The following is a 21,142-nucleotide window of genomic DNA, read 5'->3' as shown; positions in this document are numbered from 1 at the left end:
GTCCAAAACACAAGTCTGGGATGCTCCACTGTTCCCACCTCAACATACAAAGGAGTAGATATTAACACAAAATCAATTTATCAGATTTCTCTCGATTAAACAAGCAAGAATATCAGTCCAACATGTTAAATGTGCGGAGGAAAACATCACTGCTTAATATCCTGTACCAAATCTACCCTCGTTCGTGGCATGAAATCGGAGTGCGCCGAGGAAACCTGCATTAACATTGGGAGATGGCTAAAATAGTTCTACAATGTCTTCACTGATGCGTAGACTGAAATACAGTGTGTGGCCATCCACCAGCAGGGGGCATCATGAGCTCAGTATTAGCATTCAGATTTTATTCAGGAAAAGAAGGAGAGCATAAGTAAACTCTATGGTGGCGTCACATTTGGTGTTTTTACTGAAGATCACAGCATACTAATGGCTTCCATCGCTTCCCGAGCCACATTCAGCAGCACGGTGTGTGTGTGTGTGTGCGTGTGTGTGTGTGCCTGGTCAAGTGTGCTGTGATTTACAAATGGTGTATAAAGAAGCTTTAAGGTCACTGACACATATCCCCCACTGTCTATGAAGCTGCCTCTCGTTGTGAAGTGAAATGACACCCGTGGCATGTATTTCTGCATCTCTCGCAACCAAAATTGCTTTGGCTGGAACCCAGAAGCTGCTCAAGTGCAGAAGAGAAGCTAATCAAGCAGCAAGTGAACGGCAACAAAGCAAGAGAGACTTCAAGCAGCTGTCACGGCTGTGGGTGAGCGGAGCCACACAACAGAAGAATCCACAGCCACGCAACCAGTCGAGTGGAAGTTACAGAGGAGAGGAGCGAGCTGAAGCCTCAACCTTTGATTGTCCGTTTCATGATGCAACTATTGTCTCGTACCAGTGGAGCAATGCTGTAGTGCTGCATCCAAAACCTTATCTTATATAGGTTATAGATTTATTCAACTAAATTTAAAATGTTGATATGAAATACCTGATATGACGACGTGCCAATTTATTTAACATTAATGTGTTTTTATTATATCTTTTACTTTGCAAATGAAGTCAAACCATTTTTATCCATTTTTACTGTTGTTTACCACTTTAACTGTAATATCTGAACAAATAAGACACTTACCCTCCCACATACACAAACACGGCAAATGAAATGGATTTACCATGAATGTGTGCACATGCACACCAACATACAGAAGAATAGACTTCTCAAGGGGCAGCTTCCAGTCTTTTATTATTATTATTTGTTATCCACACAATATCTATATCCTCGTTTCTATGTTCAGGACCCAAGATATTGATGTTGGGTTAGGGTTCGGCTGTAGTGACCCACTGTGCTCACTAGGTAGGAGCAGTGTTCAGCCTGGCAGCAACTTTCCCTCCACTCACTCCCTGGAAAACTTAACAAGAGGAAACAGTCTCCTTTAATCCTATCTGCCCAGTTTCTGCAGCTCTTTCACACGGTCTGAACTCTCACAGCTTTTATTATGAATGAATCTCGTATCTGGACAGTCCCTTGTGATGTGTCCTTATCTTGGTCATGAAGATGAATTATTGTTTTAAGTGTGTGCGGCCCGTGAGGGAAGTGATCTCCGAATCAAGTATGCTTTCTTTCAACGCAACTCATAAAAGTAAGAATTTTATGTTGATTCAAATTCTGAACGCATTCTGACAGAGTGGCGTATTTTGGTTTTATCAACTACAGGCACCAACTCACACAAGGGCAACTGCTACGATACACTGATATAATATCACATATATTCCTTGATGGGATTCTGGGGGGCGGCAGCCTATCCCAGCTACCTGGGGCCAGAGGCAGGGGACACCCTACACAGGTCACCAGTACACCAACAGCGAACATCACATTCAGACAGATAAGAAGAAGCCTCTATGGCCATGCAGCAAGTGTGAAAGTCCATGATGTTAGCATTTTCTTTTCACTTCTTCACACGTATGACAATGATTGATTTTCCAGGGTGTCGTTGCAACATTTCCTGTAGCCTGGAGCAGCTGAATGGGCTAAGATGAGAGGCCAACAGAAGTGAACGCAACACAAAAGTGCGCACCAACGCTTGCAGTGTGCCAAGTCGACAGGTCGAGCTTGTTTAGCTAGAAACAAACAGATGTGCCAACTGTTCACAGAAAACATTAGCGATGGATTCATGGAAAAAAGGCGATGATCAGACAGGTCCAGAACAGGAGAGGGATTGGTTCCGCAAATTTGAATCCTCTATTTACCAAGGGATGAAACAGGTTACGGTCGTTATGGGACAAAATCTATGTGACCAGTGTGAAAAAAACAACGTCTCAACCCCAAAATACAATCACCATTTCAGACATACCCATAAAATTCCATCCAAATGTGTCTTGAACTCTGAGTAATGTTGCGCGCAGCCAGAAAAACAATGCTGTCAAAAACAATTATTAACCTATGAACTCGCCTGTTGACTAAATATACTTTTCATTTGTAACATGCAGAGAATGGAAGATGAAACTACAGATAAGGGATTTTAACACCCAGCTTCAGAAGGCGGAAGAACAACACTCACTTTTCTCTCAAAACAACACTGAATGAAATACAGAAAAACTAAGGTCATCTAGCGACCCCAGCCATTAATTTCACCACTAACCGGTAACCACATTTCTGGCACCCCCTCATCTACACTAGTTGTTCAGAGCCGGATTGATTCCAAACACTGGCTAGAATAATAACAATTTATTAATTAGCAAATCCAATGAGGTTTGTTGTGGAAAGATCAATTTTGGGCAAATGCACCCAAACTTAACTACACACAGATGTTCATGTTACTCTGCTCCATAAGGACACTGGCGAATCCACATCCCTGCTTCATCTCTTCATTGAATCAAAAGTAATAAAACAACATGTTGCTCACCATGAAACTGTGTTTATTTTTGGATAAACTTCAGACTGACTGACGGACGTTTGGATGGGCGGAGTCTGAAAAGTAAAGGTGGGGAATGTTTATGTTTGTGAGACCGGAGTTGTTTCAGTAACACAGCCGATTAAAACAGCAACTGCTGATATGTTCCACAAAGTCATGGTGTAGAGTGTCAGAAATAGCTTACAAAGAGAGACAGATTTTTTTGGTCAGCCATGTTGTTTATGTCCGCCCAATATAGTGTTCGGGTGACGGTGCGCTGCACTTGTTTAATTTTGATAGTCCTGGCTTGAACATATGGCATTACCTAGTTCATAGTTATTCGATGTCTAAGAGATCATAAATTATTATTCAACACTTGTTTGTTCAAAAGGCCTTAGATAAGTAGATGACCTATTGGACTGAAATTGAGGTAAATACACCAAAGGAATCACCATATCATATTTAATAATGAATCCTAGTCCTGAAAAACAGTGACAGCAGTTGCCATTTGTCATGACTGGTATTGAATGACTACACATCCACTCCACGTTCTTAAATCACCTCCAAAATGGGACAACGGGATAGGCAATATATTTTAACCTCCTTGATGGAAAACATACTCATGTGTGGAGAAAAGACAAAGAGAAGCCTCCTTCTCAGTACACTCACTGCAGCCATAAGTGCACAATTACACCCAGCCTTCACCAACACTTGAGGTGCGCTAAATACAAAACACATTCACATGACTAAGAAGATTAAAGTTTAATTTAAAAAAATACAATGGCCGCAAGAATGACAAAAGATCAGGTGGTGCAGGCGCCAATGTTGGGGCGAGTTATAAAGAATCGAGGAATACATTTGCTGTGAAACGCTGTGCATGATTTAACCTGCCCTTTGGCGTTGGGAGAGAACACGGAGTGAAAGCATAAAGAATAGTGCAGTTAATCTTCACGCTGGACAGATTTAATGGAACGGTATCAAGTGACAATAGCTGGAAAAGCCATCAGAGTGAAGCTAATGCGATCAGAATACCTTGTGTCTGTCTCCCTGCGGGGAATTTACAGTAGAGGAGGAGGACGGCCAGCAGGTGAGCGCCTGCTTCACCCCCCACAACCGCACACACAGAAACTGAAACACAAGCCTGCTCCCAGACAAACTGTCACCTCCTGAAATACTGAAATTGAATTAAGCGTTTCATTTGCTGCTGGTTCTGGCCCAATCTGGGCCGCAGATTTGACCCAGTCAGTCAGGTGACCTTCCACTCCAAGACAGAACCGACAACGTGTGTGTGTTCATGTGTGTGTGTGAGAATTAATGCTCCCCTGACCATCTCTCTCCCTCCCTGACCGTAACCCAACACCGAGCACCCTCTACTTGCTCCATCGCCAGAACCCCCTACTGTTTCATCCTGCTTTATGGCAAACACCTGATACATTCAAAGTGTATAAGAGCGGAGGAGGAGCGGCCGAAAAGGCTGTGCTCGTTAATAAGCGCGACAGCGTGTGACAGCAAAAACAATTTCAATCCAGATTCAAAATATTGGTTTGTACAGCTTTGATCCAGTCATTAAGCCTGCATTATTGGTGGGACTATAACAAGTTAATTATGATTAATTTATTACAACATTATTACGATTCATTATATTTATTAATAATAATGAATAATAATAATTGAACAGTTTTCTATCCAGACAATAGGGAACCTTTGTAAGTGCAGGAGTTCCTGGTCCACTGATCGCACTGATGCACAAGACACGTGGCGGCAAGGATGATAACAACAACAACAAACATGAGGAATCCCTGAACAAAAGCAAACAAAAGCATCTGTTTGCTTTTGTTCAGGGAGGTTTTTCACTACACAATGGCTCTGAATGTATTAGAAATTCTTATAAAATTGAAATTCTTATACATATATTTTCAAGACATTAAAAGAGCTTTAGTTTAAATAAGGAGATATAAAAACTTGAATATAGCCACCATCGTGTTTTATTGTGGTATTGTCAAACGGATGCAAAATGTATGTATGGGCCCATCATTTGATTCACTAATATACCAAATTCATTCAAATTGAAAAATGTGGCTTCTTGTGGCAAAAATTCTTATACCACTAAACTGCGAGATTAATTAATCACAAATTGTCTCATTAATTCGATTTTTTATGTATATATAGGGATGGGATTCGATTAAAAAATGTAATTAATTAGACAATTTGTATATATATATATATATATATATATATATATATACTAGACTGTAATATACTACTACTATTAGAATGCCTATGACAATGCATTAGTATATACACACAAGAATCCCACTTTCATTTTTATTTTGTTTTGTTTCATTTTGTTTTCCATTTACATTGAACGTCAATTTTATATTTAACCACACAAGAACATCTCATTACCAACAGCATGTTTTACTTAAAAAAAAAAAAAGCCAAAACCTAAAAACAACAAAGTGTTGTCTCTGAAGAACCTCTTTTAGCTCATTATTATAGTTCTAAATGTAAGTTCCAATACAAGAAATTATCAATAATGATGATGGCAATTACTGTGACTGATCCAGAGCTTGTGTCATCTGCACATCAATCTGGATGAGATCTCACAGACGCATCTTTGAAATCATTCAACTGACTGGTGGTGGTGTCTCAATTCACACCACAGCCGAGTCGCACAGACAGACTGACAGACAAATATTGAAGTGTACACTTTATTTCACTTTACAGAATTAAAAGTCCACCTATTAATGTGTCTCCTACTGAATTTTAATGTTTTGGTTGGTAGAATGACACATATCATCTGTTAAAATCTTTTCTCCAAAGGCAGATATTTTACGACAAGGGAGAAAAATGGACGAAGAAAATGAGTCGGATTCACAGAACGATCATTTCCACACAAAAGTAATGACAGTCAGACGCAGTGAAGTTTAATAATTAAGGGCTAAGGCAACTCCAAACATCTGTGTTTAGTTCTTGCATTTATGCAATTTACAGACCTTGCAACATCTGCGCAGGGTTATTAGGAACGCTAGGCTTCGTGTAGCAACCGGACTGTAAATACTGCAGCATAGCTTAATGACATTAAATCATCGATGGGAAAACGCAGCGATCAATTATATTGCATTTCATCTTCAAAAGCAGACTGGACATCACACATCACTGGATGCTCGCAAGCCAAGGTGAAGATGTAGATCCTTCATCGCATCCTTCTTCAGGCCTGTCACCTCGTCGCACAGCCTTGTGACTGGAACAGTTTACAAATCAGAGGGACATTCCATGGGATATGACATTTTGTGCGTCTGTGTCTGCAGAAAAGCACCTGCTCTAATCGAGTATCAAAGTGTTCCCTTAGCTCAAGAATATAAAGTGGGTTTTTTTAAGAGTTGAAATATTTACATTAGAAAATGGGCATAAGCCCCACTCTCTCTGCTGTGATGGCAAGGAGCTCGCCTCTGCTCACTGGAACGCTGCCATTAAACTTCATGGAAGTTAAAATCACCTGCATCCAAAGACCCACTTCCTTGTCTCAGCGAGCCAAAAGGAATGCGTGAACTTGTCACGATTGAGCGTTTTCAATGGCCTGCAATTTGGGGAATTGCATCATCATTACAGACATAATATGGGGTCCTATGTTTACCACATGCAATTTAAAGCGGAGCGTAAGGAGCCGCATTCATCCCCAATTTGTCCCTTCCAGACCAATAATGGCAAACAACTTAAAACCTTGTCTAAATAAAGATAATCCTATAAAATAACATGTTGACTGAGGTGTCTTAGGAACGAATGTGATATTGATTGATATTGATATTGAATTTGATCTTGATAACGGAATGTAACCAATCAAGATACGAACTGAAACAATTTGAGGTGTCCGACCAAACTCTTGCTCTGGTACCATGAAATGGATTCCAGACATTTAGCTACCATGTTTTTTCTTCCAGAATTTTTTTGTAGAAAAAAACAAAACAACCTAAGCCACTTTCATCAGGATTACTTGCATGTTTTATTTTCCGGTTGTTGCGTTGTTGTCACACCACATTTCTGTCTTAGAGGATGCACATCTAGATTAGTGTGTTTGAGACTATCGGGGCACAGTGAAGACATTACACTTGACACCAAATTGTCTATCTTCATGTTTCTCTGACTTAAGAAAAATCCCTTCAGATTCAGAAAACGTGTCCCCATCAATATGTACCCTGCGAAAGTTGACAACCTAGTTTCTGTGCAAGCACTGCGAATCACGCACACTTGTGTGATTGTCGGGACGGGAAAACAGTAGAAGTACAAAGCTCTTTTTAATTTTCAAATAACTTACCTTCCCTAATTTAATAATTAATTTAAATCAGCAGGGCCCTAGCACTAGCTTCCAAGGTACACGCTAGCTAAGAAAATCACCCACAGACTGTGGTTCAGCCCTGTCCGTGGTACTCAGTCCTGTTAGTCAGTGTACGTACAGTAACTGTTTCCAAATGGGATCCAGGGGCTATTAGGGCCTTAAACATGCTAATTATTAGCTCAGCCTTCACAACCCCAGAGCCTGCCCAGTAAGTGCAGAATATCTGAGAGATTAATCCCGTCACCCACAAAAGGGTTGAGGCACTACAAAGCTTCCTCTTGACAAAAGGGTCAAAATTTACTACTGAGAATGAACTACCACCTCGGATGCACATCTGTGGACAAACTGGAAAACATTTGAAAGAGAAATAACTGACCCTGAGAGTGAAATGAAAATTGTCTAGTTCAAGGCATCACTTGTCAAGCTGAAGAGGAAGTTCGGCTCATGAAGGAGCAGAAGGAAGAAAAAAATCTTAAAAGCAACCCCTTTTTTTCTCCATTTTTTCCCCCCAGACAGCTTGTCAACAGGTTGTTCTTCCTGATGAACAGCACAATCTCCAGGAAATTTTACACCTTTGTGCAAACTAATGCAGGTAAACGATCAAAAAAGCAGTTTATTATTATGGGCTAGTCATTACTGTGCTGCGTCATGTGAGCGCTGTTAAAGGTTTGGAGTGTATAAAGGTCTGCAAGTGACTGCATGCATGCAGAGTTGTGGCCTCAAACATAACAACAGTGGACTCCTCCAAAAAACAATTGTTGCTATTTTGAGTTCAAGAAAGCATCTTTGGATCCGGGATTTTTCGACGATTATTACACGCCGACAGGAAACAAGTGTCCTCAGGAAAGTCAGGAGGAATCTGTCAGAGGCCGACGCTGTAAACATTTGACCGCTGACCCTTCTAATGAGGGGATAAGTGAAAAGGGAATTCCTCCAGTGGGACCAATAATGTGTCACAGTGGAAACGGCAAAGTCCATTGACACCAGATCAGATTTATACTTCAAATTTGACAGTGAAATGACTTTACTTTACGGTTCGTAGCATCCATATTAGAAGGCAAAATTATTCATTTGTGTTGACAATAAAATCTATGTATTATGTAAATATGAAAAACCTGTTGGGCTCTTATGTTATGATAATGGGTTTGACAGCACTTGAAAATACATCAATACTTATATCATGAAAATCATAAAAATAATTGTAAAATAATTAAGAATACAACCATTAAATTACAGCCGTGCTTGAATTTCATGCAGTAGTTTCTGACCGTTTTTACTCAAATATAATTAAATATGGTATTTGATGTCATACTAGTGAACAAAGTGAAAGTGATAGAGTCCTATAGCAACACTCAGTAATTTGACAAATGTACTTGTATCTTTGAATAATACCTCATGGGTGTCACCCTCACAATGTTATTATATATAGTGGCTTTTCTTCTTCGACAACACAGATCATTACCTTTTCTTTCTCATATGCCGTTTGTTTGTTGTCTTTCAGCAGTCTGAAAGCTATGCTTGAAAGTACTTCAAAATTGTTATTCAGTTTTGAGGAGCTTTTATTGGAGTTTTTTGCAATTATTTCAAGTAAATATATCAAGTAAATAGAGGAGAATTTATCAAGTGCAAAGCCCAAATGATCATTGCAAACAGGTTGCCATGGATGCAGACACACTAATGGACGATGACAAAGCTATTGCATGTCTATTTTGGTGAGTTGCAAAGGTACCTGTCGGAAAAGTGAGCATAATTGGCAGGCTTTGACCTTGTCAGCTGAACCTCAAATGCAGTCTCGTCCAAACACTGCAGTTTATAATTCCAGTGCACATGGATCCACTCAAAACAAGGCTGTGGCGGCTTGTTCATAGACATAACACTGACTTGTTGGTGTCTCACCAAACCCACTCAAGAGTTCACGTTCTCACAGCGCTTCCAAATGTTTGAAACCCGAACTCGAACTGGCATTGATGGAGCAACATGCATGCCCGACCAAAGGAGGCTATTAAACTAATGATGGAAAAAAGGCCCCAAACAAGTTTATCAGGACAGATTTGAACTACCAGAGCTCAAAATAGCACTAATGTGCGAATTAACTATCTTCTCAGTTGGTGTTGACCACCACTCTTTTGTGAAGATATTTTAATAAAATAATCAACATGTTTACGAAGCCTTCGTAAGGGAACAAAAGCATGAAACAAGGAAAATGGAATGCATAGACTGGTTATAAAAAATAAAAAATAAATAAATAGCATAGCATTGACTTAACCCATCGTTTCTGAAACAAATAAAATAATACAATCTAAGATCATGAAGTTAAATATATGTGTTGAGAAGTGTGAAATATATTTTATATACTTAAAAAATACATACTGTTTTGGCTCATGTATATCACAACAAGTCACAAAAGGTAAGGTTGTGGAGAAATGAACTCAAGTGGTTGTGCATGCATATGTGAGTGTTTGGGTTGTGTGCAAGTACTTCTAATCTCATCATCTGATCGCAGAAAGAGGAGTTGTCATCACTTCAACATCAAGCTTCTTAATCTCCTCCAGGCTCGTCTGCTTCTCTTCACTTTCAGTTTTGGGAATTTTAGACGGCGTTTTCATGTTTCAAGGGCAAAAACCGTGACCCTGCGTGAACAAACATAGTTATATGAAACATCATGATACAAACTAGCATGAATCATTATCCAAACGCCGTAGAAAAACTCACCAGTTGCGTGTATTCTCAATATCCAGACTCCATTTCTCTCATATTAAAAAAAGACTGAAGACGTGTCGGTCGACCAATCTGGCACTAATTTAGCACACGCGAAGACAGAAATCATGTGAATCAACATGTTTACGATTTGTTGATTTTTCTGACAACTAACCACAGTTTCTTAAAAGTACTGAGCAAGTATAAAAGCTCAAACTACGGTACGTCTTTGGTGGGTGACGTGAAACTTTCAGTTAAACATGTCCGCTTACCGTCCGCAATTACTGTGAGTTGGTCAGTAATATGCCTCAATAGAAATTCAAACTTATGTCAAGGTTCATAAGAACTTTTAAACTAATGCACCAAAATATATATTTTCGCCTCCAAAAAAACATACATTTTAAGTCGTTTTACGTTTTATGTTGTAAAGATCAAATGTCAAATACGCAAAGCGAAGTATTTAAAGTATCACCCGCTGATTACGCACATTGTGGTCACATTTTAAAGCGTGAACGAACACAATATGGAAGTTTAAAAGGTGAACAATTTTTCACCTGCTGACATTTGCCTATTTTATTAATGCAGGCGCGTCTTGGACACCTATAACGGGTGACGATACTGTGACAGCTACGTATCAAGCTACGGCAAAAGCGGACAGTGGTTATCATATGCTTTATCATTATTTTTATTTCATTTTATTTTTGACTAAGAGTTTTAGCACAATTTAGCAGACGTGGTCGACACAGCATCCCCGCGCCGCAGTAAATGGTAAGTAAGCCGAAGCAAAAACAGAGAAATGTCAACTTGAATCTTTGTCTTCTTTTATTGCAAAGTATATGAAACTATAGCTGAATGTTCCATTGCAAAGTTTACATGCAGCCTCCTTTCAGATGCAAATAATATCAAGAGATTAAGATATCCCATCTTGATCGCATAAGACACTTGAGGTTTTCAGAACCTCAGCAATATCCCACCAAGAGAAAGAAAGAAAAAATGTATGGCTCTCTTTTCATAAATTGGAAAACCCTGTAAACAAAAACTCAATAGGGTACATAGAACTAAACCCCTAAAATATGACGTTGATATCAAGATTAATTAAGACGTTTTAATAGTATTGTTTTCAACATTATATGCTGTTTTATTACATCCACATAAAATACTTGTTTTTGTCTTCTGTCTCACCTTTTTGTCCCTCTGCCAACATTCATCCATCGCGTCTGATCATTTAAAATGATTTTTTTTTTTTTTTGAAGAATATAGATAAAATGAGTCTGTGGATTTGAGAGTTTGTGCAGTTTTTGTCATAAACTCCGTAAGTGCTCATCTTAGATTCGAGAACAGTCGACGATTAGTCCGATCTCCGTTTGTTCTTTTAAAAAACTTGAGACATGATAGTTGCCGCAGTGGTCCGGTTTGTCCTTTTCCAAAAATGTCCCACTCAAAATGTCCCACCGCGTCAACATTTAAGAGCCGAGGTCCACCAGATTAGAAGACATAGGGTTCAGAATGTCGTGGTGCAAAGAGTGGTGGTGGTGATGCACCGAGTCTGGGCCGCCTGGTACCGGGATAGCGCTGGGTCCGGGCGGGGGAGCGAGGCCATGCAGTGACTGTAAGCCGGAGTTGGGGCCCAGGAGAAGAGCCGGGCTCGGAGACGTGTGGTCGGGGGTTCCGGATGGCGTTTTGTCGTCGTCCGAGCTCCCCAAAAGCGTTTTATTTCCATTCATGGAGGACGTCAACGGGTTGTGACTGTTGCTGTTGGAGTTCTCGTTGTTTTCCCTGCAGTCAGGACAAAACCGATGAGTCAGACTGCAGTGAGAGAATCCTCGAGAAAAATGTGCTGAACTAGAGTCCGATTTTCTCTTAAAATTCACCAATTAATATAAAATAAAATGAGTGTGTTTCAAGATCGTAACGAATACATAATGATATAAATACAAGACGCTATCAATATACGATTAAACCAGTCATCCATTATGAAATTAGTGTAAGTGTGCATAAAATCGATTTGCGTGTGTGAGTGTAACTGAACACTGACATGCATCAATATCTGCATACATCTCATCAAGCATCGAGAATTCAGCGTTCTTGAGCATATTCATCCAGTTATGTGATTCGTATGAAATGTGATGTGAAAAGTGCGATGCATGTTTAGAATTTAAACATCAAAGTTATGGCACAAAAGAAACTATGTATCGATGCTATACATGAGTTGTAACTACCAAGATAAAATAATACATGGATTTATTATTATTATAATTATTTTCTTCAAATCGCATTCTCAAAACAGCAAATATAGGAGAATAATAAACGATATTTTAAATAAAGGAGTTTCAAATAAGAAATTAAAAGAAAAGTGTTTTGAGCAATACATTAAGAACGCATTCATAACTTGCTTCAAGACTACAAGAGTAGGCTTCTGTCTGTCTTGTTATATGAAGCGTCATTTATGCGTAAATGGCTTCATTTTTGCACCAGTCAACTGCGCTTTGACGCGCAACAAATTATAATTGGTGTAGTGAAAGGCAGTCGGCTGCTTTCCGTAATGTTTCAGAGAAGACACGAATCAGGGCTCGGAACAGTAAGTGGAAGGGGATCAGTTCTGAGGAGTTTCAATAATGCAAAGTCATTTGAACACACTCCCGGGTGTGTGTTTTGGAAGTCTGGGCCTTCCACTGGCTTTGTTTGCGTCAGCTCGCCAGGACTCGACACGTCGCGCGTCCACTCGCTAAATGTTCACACTGAAACTTCCCTGAGTGGGAAAACAAGATTTACGCGCAGCTTTCAGCCAGAATTAGTGGCCAGGGGGTGAAAGGAGACACCGAGCAGGCAACAACACCTGACTGCAACACTCTCGCGGGCTTGTGTAACCTCCAAACCCTGAGACGCACCAAAACGACTGCTAATGAAACACGCCACCACATCAAAAGTACCTCGCTGTGGAAGAAAAACATTTGCTGAGAACCATTCGGGCTGCCACTGATCCTTAATGTGAGAGCTCGATCCCGTTTGATAAATGTAATTAGCAAACTTAAAAGTAGGATAAATGCAGCTTTTAAAGTCTCTCATTTTCCTGCACTTTGATTTCTCCGTCTTCTCATTATCAGAACGTGAAGACAAGTCGAGAGTATGTTTTACTCAGATGATAATCAGAAACGGAAAATAAAAGTGGGTCAGGAGAGTACATCAACATTAGATAAGTTGGTCTGGAAACGCAAACTCGCGTCACGTACTGTGTGTTGACTGTAATATTTAGGGTTCTCATCTATCACCAACAAGCCCGGGGATCAAAAAAGGTTAAATAGGGGTTGAAACGAAAACTCAAAGTTAATCTCAAAATGCTCCTCTGATCATGTGTTGTTTTGAAATGACAGATGTGCATTTATTTCTCAATCATGGGTGGCTTTAGTGATTTTTATATGTGTGCTTTATAAATATCACCCATCCGATTTCTTAACTGCACATAGCTGTTTACAAACGATGAACAACATTGATCTTAGTGTTTCAATACCAGGGTCAACTTAGTAGTGGTAAATTGCTTTGATCGTGTCAGATTAAATATGATTAAAAATCAGAGTCTGTACAATGATTCTGAAATCTCGGTTTAAACAGTCATATGAATTTTTACTTCTGTAGATGAAAACTTGATGAAAAAAATGGTCATTCATTTTAATAAATTGGCATCGGAATTAATGCTGGATGATGCCAGACATCATTCTCTAAATGAAATGCGGTCAAGTTCATTTTGATTATTTTACGTTTTAATATATCAGAAGAGTCACTCACTAGCAACTACTCGACGGAGTGGAAGGACAGTTACAGACGCGATTGTCTGATCTTAAGGTTGTAGATCTGTCGTCATGGTTATACATGATGCTGTGGGCTAACATGGAGACGGCGCAACAAAAAAACAGGACAGAAAATGGACTGTGCATCATACATTTAACGTCATCATCAACAACAATTATGTTGTGTAAAATATTATAAATTTTTTTTAAACCGGTTTGTGTGTCCCTATTCAGTGTGAGAACTAAAGACAACATTAAGTAAAATAGATTTTGCATGAATGAGAGACGTATATGAAGGGTGCTATTATTCTTTAATGTGGCTTTTTTTTGTAACGTGTGTGTTCAATAATGAGTAAAAATATTCGGTTTACTTTTTCTTTTCCGACCAGCAATATTAAGGAAAAAGTTCTGAGACCGACTATAGTTGCAGCAGAACTCGGAACAAAATGCAGCTGTGGAAAGTTGAGTGCAGCGTTGTGTTAAACGCAGAATCAAAAGTATCTGGTTGATCTGACCTACTTGTGCTTACTTTTCTCTCTTTTTCATGCACATTATTAAATTACATACCCATTAAGGTATTATTGGGGTTACTATACACTGCAGTAACTGCTGAAACGTCTCTTAAATGTGGCGAAAGAGCATCATTGAGGATAAACAATATTTAAGGAAATGATTCATGGCGAATAGTTTATACGTCTAATTCACATGAAAGGCTACCATATGAAGATGAATCTAAAGTACATTACTAGGAGTGATGACGAAGTAGAAGTAGAATTATGATGAACCTGTCCGAAAATGACGAGAATTGACCTGTTCATGATCGTCGTTATTCACGAGATATTATTGATACATTGGTGACAAGATGTCTGTGTTTTGTTTGTTTGAGTTTGACTGACTTTATTGTCAATGCACATTTTCCTATCCTGAGAAACAGCTGCATTGCCTTTTTCTCAGGATAGGAAAATCTCATACAAAAATGTTGAATTCTGCTTTGATTCCCTTTTGGAATTTTGGACAAAAGTAGCTTTCTAAAATGAGTTGAAAGACAGTGATAAGCGGTGAATATTTGCCTGATCCTGTTGCATTACCGTTCTTTGGCTTCAGCCGCTCGGTCCCGCTGTCGTCGGTTCTTGAACCAGTTGCTGACCTGGGTCGTGGTCAGTCCGGTGGCCTCAGCCAGCTCTCGCTTCTCCCGCGGGGACGGATAGGGGTTATGAGTGTACCACTCCCGCAGGACGCTCCGGCTCTTCTCCTTGAAACAGTAGCTTGTCTCCTCGCCGTCCCAAATGGATCTGGGCAAGGGGAACTTCCTGCGGACCCGGTACTTCCCGACGGCACCGAGCGGTCGGCCTCGTAACTTCTCCGCCTCGATGTAGTGCGCTTTCAGCCACAGCTGCTGAAGTTTGGGGTGGTTGTGCGGAGAAAACTGGTGGCTTTCTAGGATTTTGTAGAGCTCTCTGAAGTTCCCCCGGTGGAAGGCGACCACAGCCTTCGCTTTGAGGACGCTCTCGTTCTTGTGGAGGTGTTCACACGCCGGGAGCGACCAGAGGAAGCGACCCAGCCGCTCGATGTTGCCTCCCTGCTGGAGAACCTCGCAGACGCACGCCACTTGCTCCTGCGTAAACCCGAACGTCGGAAGCATGGACATGGCGACAACACAGATTATACTCTGTCCTCACTTCCACGTCCTCTCAGAGTGTCATCAAACCATTAAGAAAGTTCTCCCAAAAGTCACTTGCAGGCGGCGTAAAATCCCCAAGAAGAGAAAAGTTGCTCCTCCAGCTCCTCTGCTCCGTTTCAACATCACCTTCCCCTCGCTGCCTCGTTTTAATAATATTATTCTAAACTGGCAAAGACAAGCGATCATATGAACTCTGATTGGTCGGTTATCTGACCCGAGGACGGTGAGGAGAAGACAATAGCCCCAGTCAAATTATTTGCCATGGTAACGCTGTCACTCAAGGTAACCCGATACGCTTTGAGGTGGCTCCCCGGCCAAGTCACTGCGATTGTTCCCTTCACCAGCAGCCCGCCTTCACTCAGACTTGCGCTCAGAATTTCACTCCAAAACACTTTTTCGGGTCTCCTCCTTAAGTTTGACAGGCACTCCCGGCAGCCAAAGAGCGCGAAGGTGGGGGGAGTGACGTGGAGGAGGAGCGCAGGTTCCAAACTTGGAGTGAGGATGGCGCTAGAGCGCGTGGAGCGCAGTACTGCAGCTCCACACTCCGTTTAATTGACAGCGAACGCAACCACACAAAGTTACTGACCGTTATAACTGACAGAGGATGTCACATTTAGTTATGTTCATGACTCTCTTGCTTCTTTTAACATGAAAAGTAACTTTGATTTATGACTATGAACTAGATAAAGTGTCTGTGGGCGTTGGGTGAAGAAAGTGTTTGGTTTGTGTGTGCGTAAAAGCGTCAAAAGAATGTATGTATATACATTTCTGTACAATATTTCTTATGATAGGATAATTTTGATAGAGGTCGTGGTCACTGTACTTTCTTTAAATTATGTTTTCCAAAGTTTGCGTTATTTTCTGACCAGAATCGTGACGCTAAATCTGAAGCATGACTGCTGTGCGTATTGATTTCAAGGCAAGCAGCTGGTAACACAAGCGCACCTGAGTGTAAATGTGTGTGTGTTAGAAAAACAAAAGGTGAGAATATGGATTGAACTCTATAAATACTTTTTCCCATCGTGCATAAATGGATAACTGACTAAAAAGATCCAAGATATTACTTACAAACATTCACGCAATGTTTCCTGCGAGCACTGTTTTAATACAGTGATCTTCTTCTCAACGACAGCTTTATTTAAAATAACTCGTCTGGTGTTGATTTCTTTTGGAATCAATCTTTTTCAATGTTTTCTATGTTGAATCGACAATTTGTGCGCGATATATTTGAGTGAAAATAATTTTAAGCGCTCATATGGATAATAGTTGCAAAAAGAGAGATAAAATACATTTTACTATCAAATCATTCAATGTTTTTATAATTAAAATATTTCTTACATGTCAGCAGGTGATCGCTTGTGTGACCCGAGAGGCCCGATGGGAGGGGAACTTTTTTTTTTTTCGCCACTCATGCAAATACACACGCGCGCGCACCGCGATTTTATTATTAATATCAATGGGCTTTTTATTATGCTGGTATTTTATTTAAAATTTGAACGAAGGGGGTGGCTGATATGGGTCAAATATTATTAAAAATATCAGGCCTGAATATATTTCCGTCATTACCATTCTTGGTTTATTTATTAAGACTGGCGCGCGCACTTGTCGTGCCGTCCGACCGAAAACGCGGCTTCCCCGCTTGTGCTGGAGGCGCATCTCGCAGTATTAAGGAGATAATGACAATCGTCAAGGGAGCGCGGTGCTGCTGCAAGTGGATAATGAGAAAACAAGCGAGCGATTTGTCCTTAATATATTCAACTTATATAACCTAATGAAATAAAGTGGGATCGTTTCTGCCAAATGATAATAACGTTGAGTGAATATTTATTTATTATGCCAGATGTCATTTTCTGAATTTCATGGAGAAGGTAAATATTGGGGAGCCAGTAGACAGAGGGGTCATTTCAAACCGGGTTCACATCAACCTTATCGTCCACATCCATCTAACCCAAACACCTAATGCCAGTAATTGAAGCCCCACTCTCTCCCTCTGCCTGCGGAGCTTCTGCAATTACACTCACACGTCACACAGTGGTTTGTAAAATGTTATTTTCCAATCTGAAAAAACTCCACCGAATAGATATGCTGTTGAAAGCGCTTTTGGCATCTAGAAAAGGTGAGACTTATTGAAATATTATTCTAAAATGATGGTTGTTCTGCAGGCTTATATATGCAGTCATGGTGGATCACTTAACATATTTTACACAGTGAACTTCACAAGAGTGAGATTTTACGAATAGGACCTTCAAAAATGGAATTATTTTTGGACCTAAAAATATATATTTTTTGTTATTATTCCACCGCAAGACATCTTAGAATCACACTTGAAACCAAATCATTTAATTGTTATGATTTAATTCGTAATTACAACTCAAATAATTCTTTTTTTTTTTTTTTTTTAATTGAGGGGTGTCAAACTTCAGGCTTGGGAGCCACATCTGGCCCAGCAAGCTCAGAAGTGCAGTAACACAGGGAGGGATCGCAGGTCCAATGGTGTGTTAAAAACAAACAAAAGCTCTGGACATAATCACGTGTGCTGACGTAACTTAAACTGATATGTACCAAAGGGTCTGATAACTGATAACATTCGTATCAGCTAGTTATTATGACAACTGTACCACACAAGAAAAGCAAATTCTAAGATGCATGCTAATGCTAACAACACCATCATTAGACCTTGTTGCCAGAAAAAAAATAATATTGGTGCCACTTCAGTTAAAACATCTTCAAGCTGGAAAAGAGAAGATATTTTCCACTGTTTTATGGTGATAACGTGCCATTACTGATACATTTACCTACAAAATACTTATTTGAGTATGAGAGGACATCCTTCACTCTGCACGCAGTCCATTCATTTATTTGCACGTGTTTCGAGACGCAGACAATAAAGTGTAACAACCAGTGAAGTCACTGGCTACTGTGACAGCCGAAACCAAAGCCAAGACACAAACACACTGCTGGATGATGCTGGTTGGAAAAGTCGGGGTGGAATCAGCATCTGGCCTTTGACAGTGTTTGTAAACTGCTTGTTTCCCTGGATCAGCTTGATCAGAGGACGTTCTCCCTCTCAAGCACTAATTATTACAACGTCTGATGAATGAAGATCACGTTTCCTCTAATAGCCATGCCCCCTATTTTCACAACCTCCCACCGCTCACCTCGACGGCTCTCCACCGCGACCTCCACTAATTGAGCTGATTATTGCAAGATGTGTGTGTTTTGAGTGTGTGTTGTGATTCAGGACGTGGCTTTTGTCTCTCTTAGCCTGCACCGCACGTTGGCCAGAGACACGCGCACCAAGGGGTTGATGAGGAACATTCCTCTGGACAGACGGCCAAATGTTGGACAGAGACCGGGTGGGGTGGGGGGGGAATTATTAAAGCCAGAACCTCAGTGTCTGTGTGGGTTAGAGGAATATGAATGAAGGCCTATCCAATAATTGCTTGTTTACATCTATCTGGTTACCCCAGAGGCCAGGCCAGCCCAATAGAGCGAGGAGGAGGTTTCAATAAACCACACAAGCCAAAGGGGCCTGTGTGTGTGTGTGTGTGTGTGTGTGTGTGTGTGTGTGTGTGTGTATGTCGACGTGTGTACGTGTCCGTCTCCATTTCCACAAGTCTCTGACTGGTCGACAGGTTCATCTGATTGGATCATTTCCAGAAACGCTCAATAAAGACCAAAGAAGTTGCAGGAGAGGTGCCACCAAGTGCACCTCAAGGATGGTATTCCAAGGACACCACTTTACGAGTGATGTTCCGACTGTTGACACGAAAAGGACACTTCTTCTTGCGGAAGACTAAGTATTGTTTGCAAGATGAATAGTGACAATATTTGGTGAACAGCGCATCAGCGTTAGTGGCTTCCCTTTGCTTTTCAAATGTCCAACACATTGAGCTCTCAACTGAGTCTAATCTTTCCCCTCCAGCAGCCCACTGTGGGCAGAATTTCATCGAACTGAACGACATATACAAAAAGAAAAGTGGTTAGGGAGGTTCCATGGGATGGCATACATAACACTTGGCACTTGAAAGAGAAAGTCATGTTACTTGCTATATACCATACATCTGATCACATGCCATCTCAGAGTGCAGCGTGAGTGGAGCACCTGGGCACACTATCAGTATGACATCAACGCATTCTCACTGAGAAACTTAGAGTGGTCCGTCCCTAACATCAATATATGACTTCCAGGGAGTGAGACTGTATAGGACATACATCATGTAACACTGGAAATGCGGCAACAATAAGAGCTTACGGGCATTGACCCTCAGCAGTTATTTTTGAATGTCCAGAAATGCTGCTGAAGGGGAACATTACATTCAATTGAAATGGCTATGAGTCAACATTGAACGTGAAAGTCAATCGTTAATGTGTGACGCCTGAAGAGTGAGAACATGAATCCAATGTGGTCCTCCTCCTCATACCCCAACCGTTGTTCGCCGTGCCTTGAAACTCATTGTTTAACTCTCTTATCACCTCGGCTGCCTTCCATCTTTGGATTTGGATGAATTTATAAATTGTAGAAAGCAAAAGTGTAGTAATAGCAACTCACAGGAGATAAATATCCACCTCAGCTGATGACGGGTTGTGAATGTGTGTGTGTTGGTGTGAGAAGCCAAGAGTGACAAGCACTTGCTGTCCAGGTTAATGTATTCAATCAATCACTCTATTTGATTTGTGTTTATTTGCAGAAGTCACACGGTCATTTCAGCCTCACACTGAGCCCTTTATACGCAGCCAAAGTGTTTCCCCACCTCAGCCACAGAGGCCATGAAGCTCACATTTGGCCGTAATTTGGGTGAGAAGAGCGTTTCCAGCGCTCCTCAGATATTTCACGGTTCTTTAGCCTGGTGCAGAAATCCCCTCAGACCTGTCTCTCGTCAAAGCCGGGGTGTGCAGAGACGCTAGCTGGTGTTGGAACGGTGTGGACGATGTTGTGTTTTGAATGACGGCATACACACACCACTGGAGAATTATGTATCATTATAAGATACACTTACACACATTACTAAATCGTCTTCATTATTGAAACGCTCTAAATCCAGGGAAAAATTTTTTTCTTCATTCCACCATTGAATGCCCCAATTGTCCATATGTGTGTTTAGTTGTTTTCTATATACTCTCTGATGGACTCACAACCTGTCCAGGGTGTCCCTCGCCTGGTGAATTGAGTGCTTCCCTGTCAATGACTGTTCCTTTCTACTTACTTCAGGCAAACCCTGCTCACATGGTTATACATTGTCCCTTGCTTTCCCATTTCATTGATGAGGCCCATCACATTCCACCTCACCACCGCACCTTACTGTAACCCATAATTTTATACCCAAGCTTATGGCAGCCTGCACCACAGCAGACAAACTGAAGGCCTGGGCGTCCTATATCCAAGTCAGATAACGCGTCCCGCAGCAGCTCCATATCAAGTAGGCTCAAAATTAAATTTAATATTGACTTAAATTTCCCCAAATCAATATTGTGCCCCACAAAGATTGTAGTGTTCAAGCTTTACCCTGCAATATCCAGCAGAGATGTTAAATGTCCAACAATAATCTGGAACCTTCCAAACACCGAAGAATTTGACCGATGAAAGGAAGTTCGATGAAAGACAAGAAAGAAGATGCATGTAGGGCTGCAACGATTAGTTGTCATAGATATTGTTGACATCAAAATATGTGCGTCGATACGTTGTGTTGCTGTTGGTTTAAACACACACGGGCTGCAGGATGGCCATCGAGAACTGATAGTTCAGAAGCAGTGAGAAAAAATCGCC

The 21,142-nt window shown here is 40.7% G+C and overlaps 1 protein-coding gene and 1 long non-coding RNA gene across 2 annotated transcripts; both read right to left on the bottom strand.

Annotated features, from left to right (window-relative positions):
- Window positions 1-5,622: 5,622 nt before the first annotated feature.
- LOC128765118 (uncharacterized) lies at window positions 5,623-10,377 on the bottom strand. Its single transcript, XR_008415825.1, has 3 exons — window positions 9,925-10,377; window positions 9,691-9,842; window positions 5,623-6,120 (listed from the first exon to the last, which is right to left on the bottom strand). It is a non-coding gene; the product is annotated as an uncharacterized LOC128765118 (long non-coding RNA).
- Window positions 10,378-10,886: 509 nt separating this feature from the next.
- Window positions 10,887-15,723, bottom strand: six2a (SIX homeobox 2a). Its single transcript, XM_053875232.1, has 2 exons — window positions 14,783-15,723; window positions 10,887-11,685 (listed from the first exon to the last, which is right to left on the bottom strand). The coding sequence occupies exons 1-2, from the start codon at window positions 15,340-15,342 to the stop codon at window positions 11,373-11,375; spliced, it is 873 nt and encodes a 290-aa protein (XP_053731207.1). The 5' UTR covers window positions 15,343-15,723; the 3' UTR covers window positions 10,887-11,372.
- Between the last annotated feature and the right edge of the window lie 5,419 nt (window positions 15,724-21,142).

This window comes from Synchiropus splendidus, chromosome 9, assembly GCF_027744825.2.
Source record: "Synchiropus splendidus isolate RoL2022-P1 chromosome 9, RoL_Sspl_1.0, whole genome shotgun sequence".
Lineage (NCBI taxonomy): Eukaryota > Metazoa > Chordata > Actinopteri > Syngnathiformes > Callionymidae > Synchiropus > Synchiropus splendidus.
This window is presented reverse-complemented; position numbering and strand designations above follow the sequence as displayed.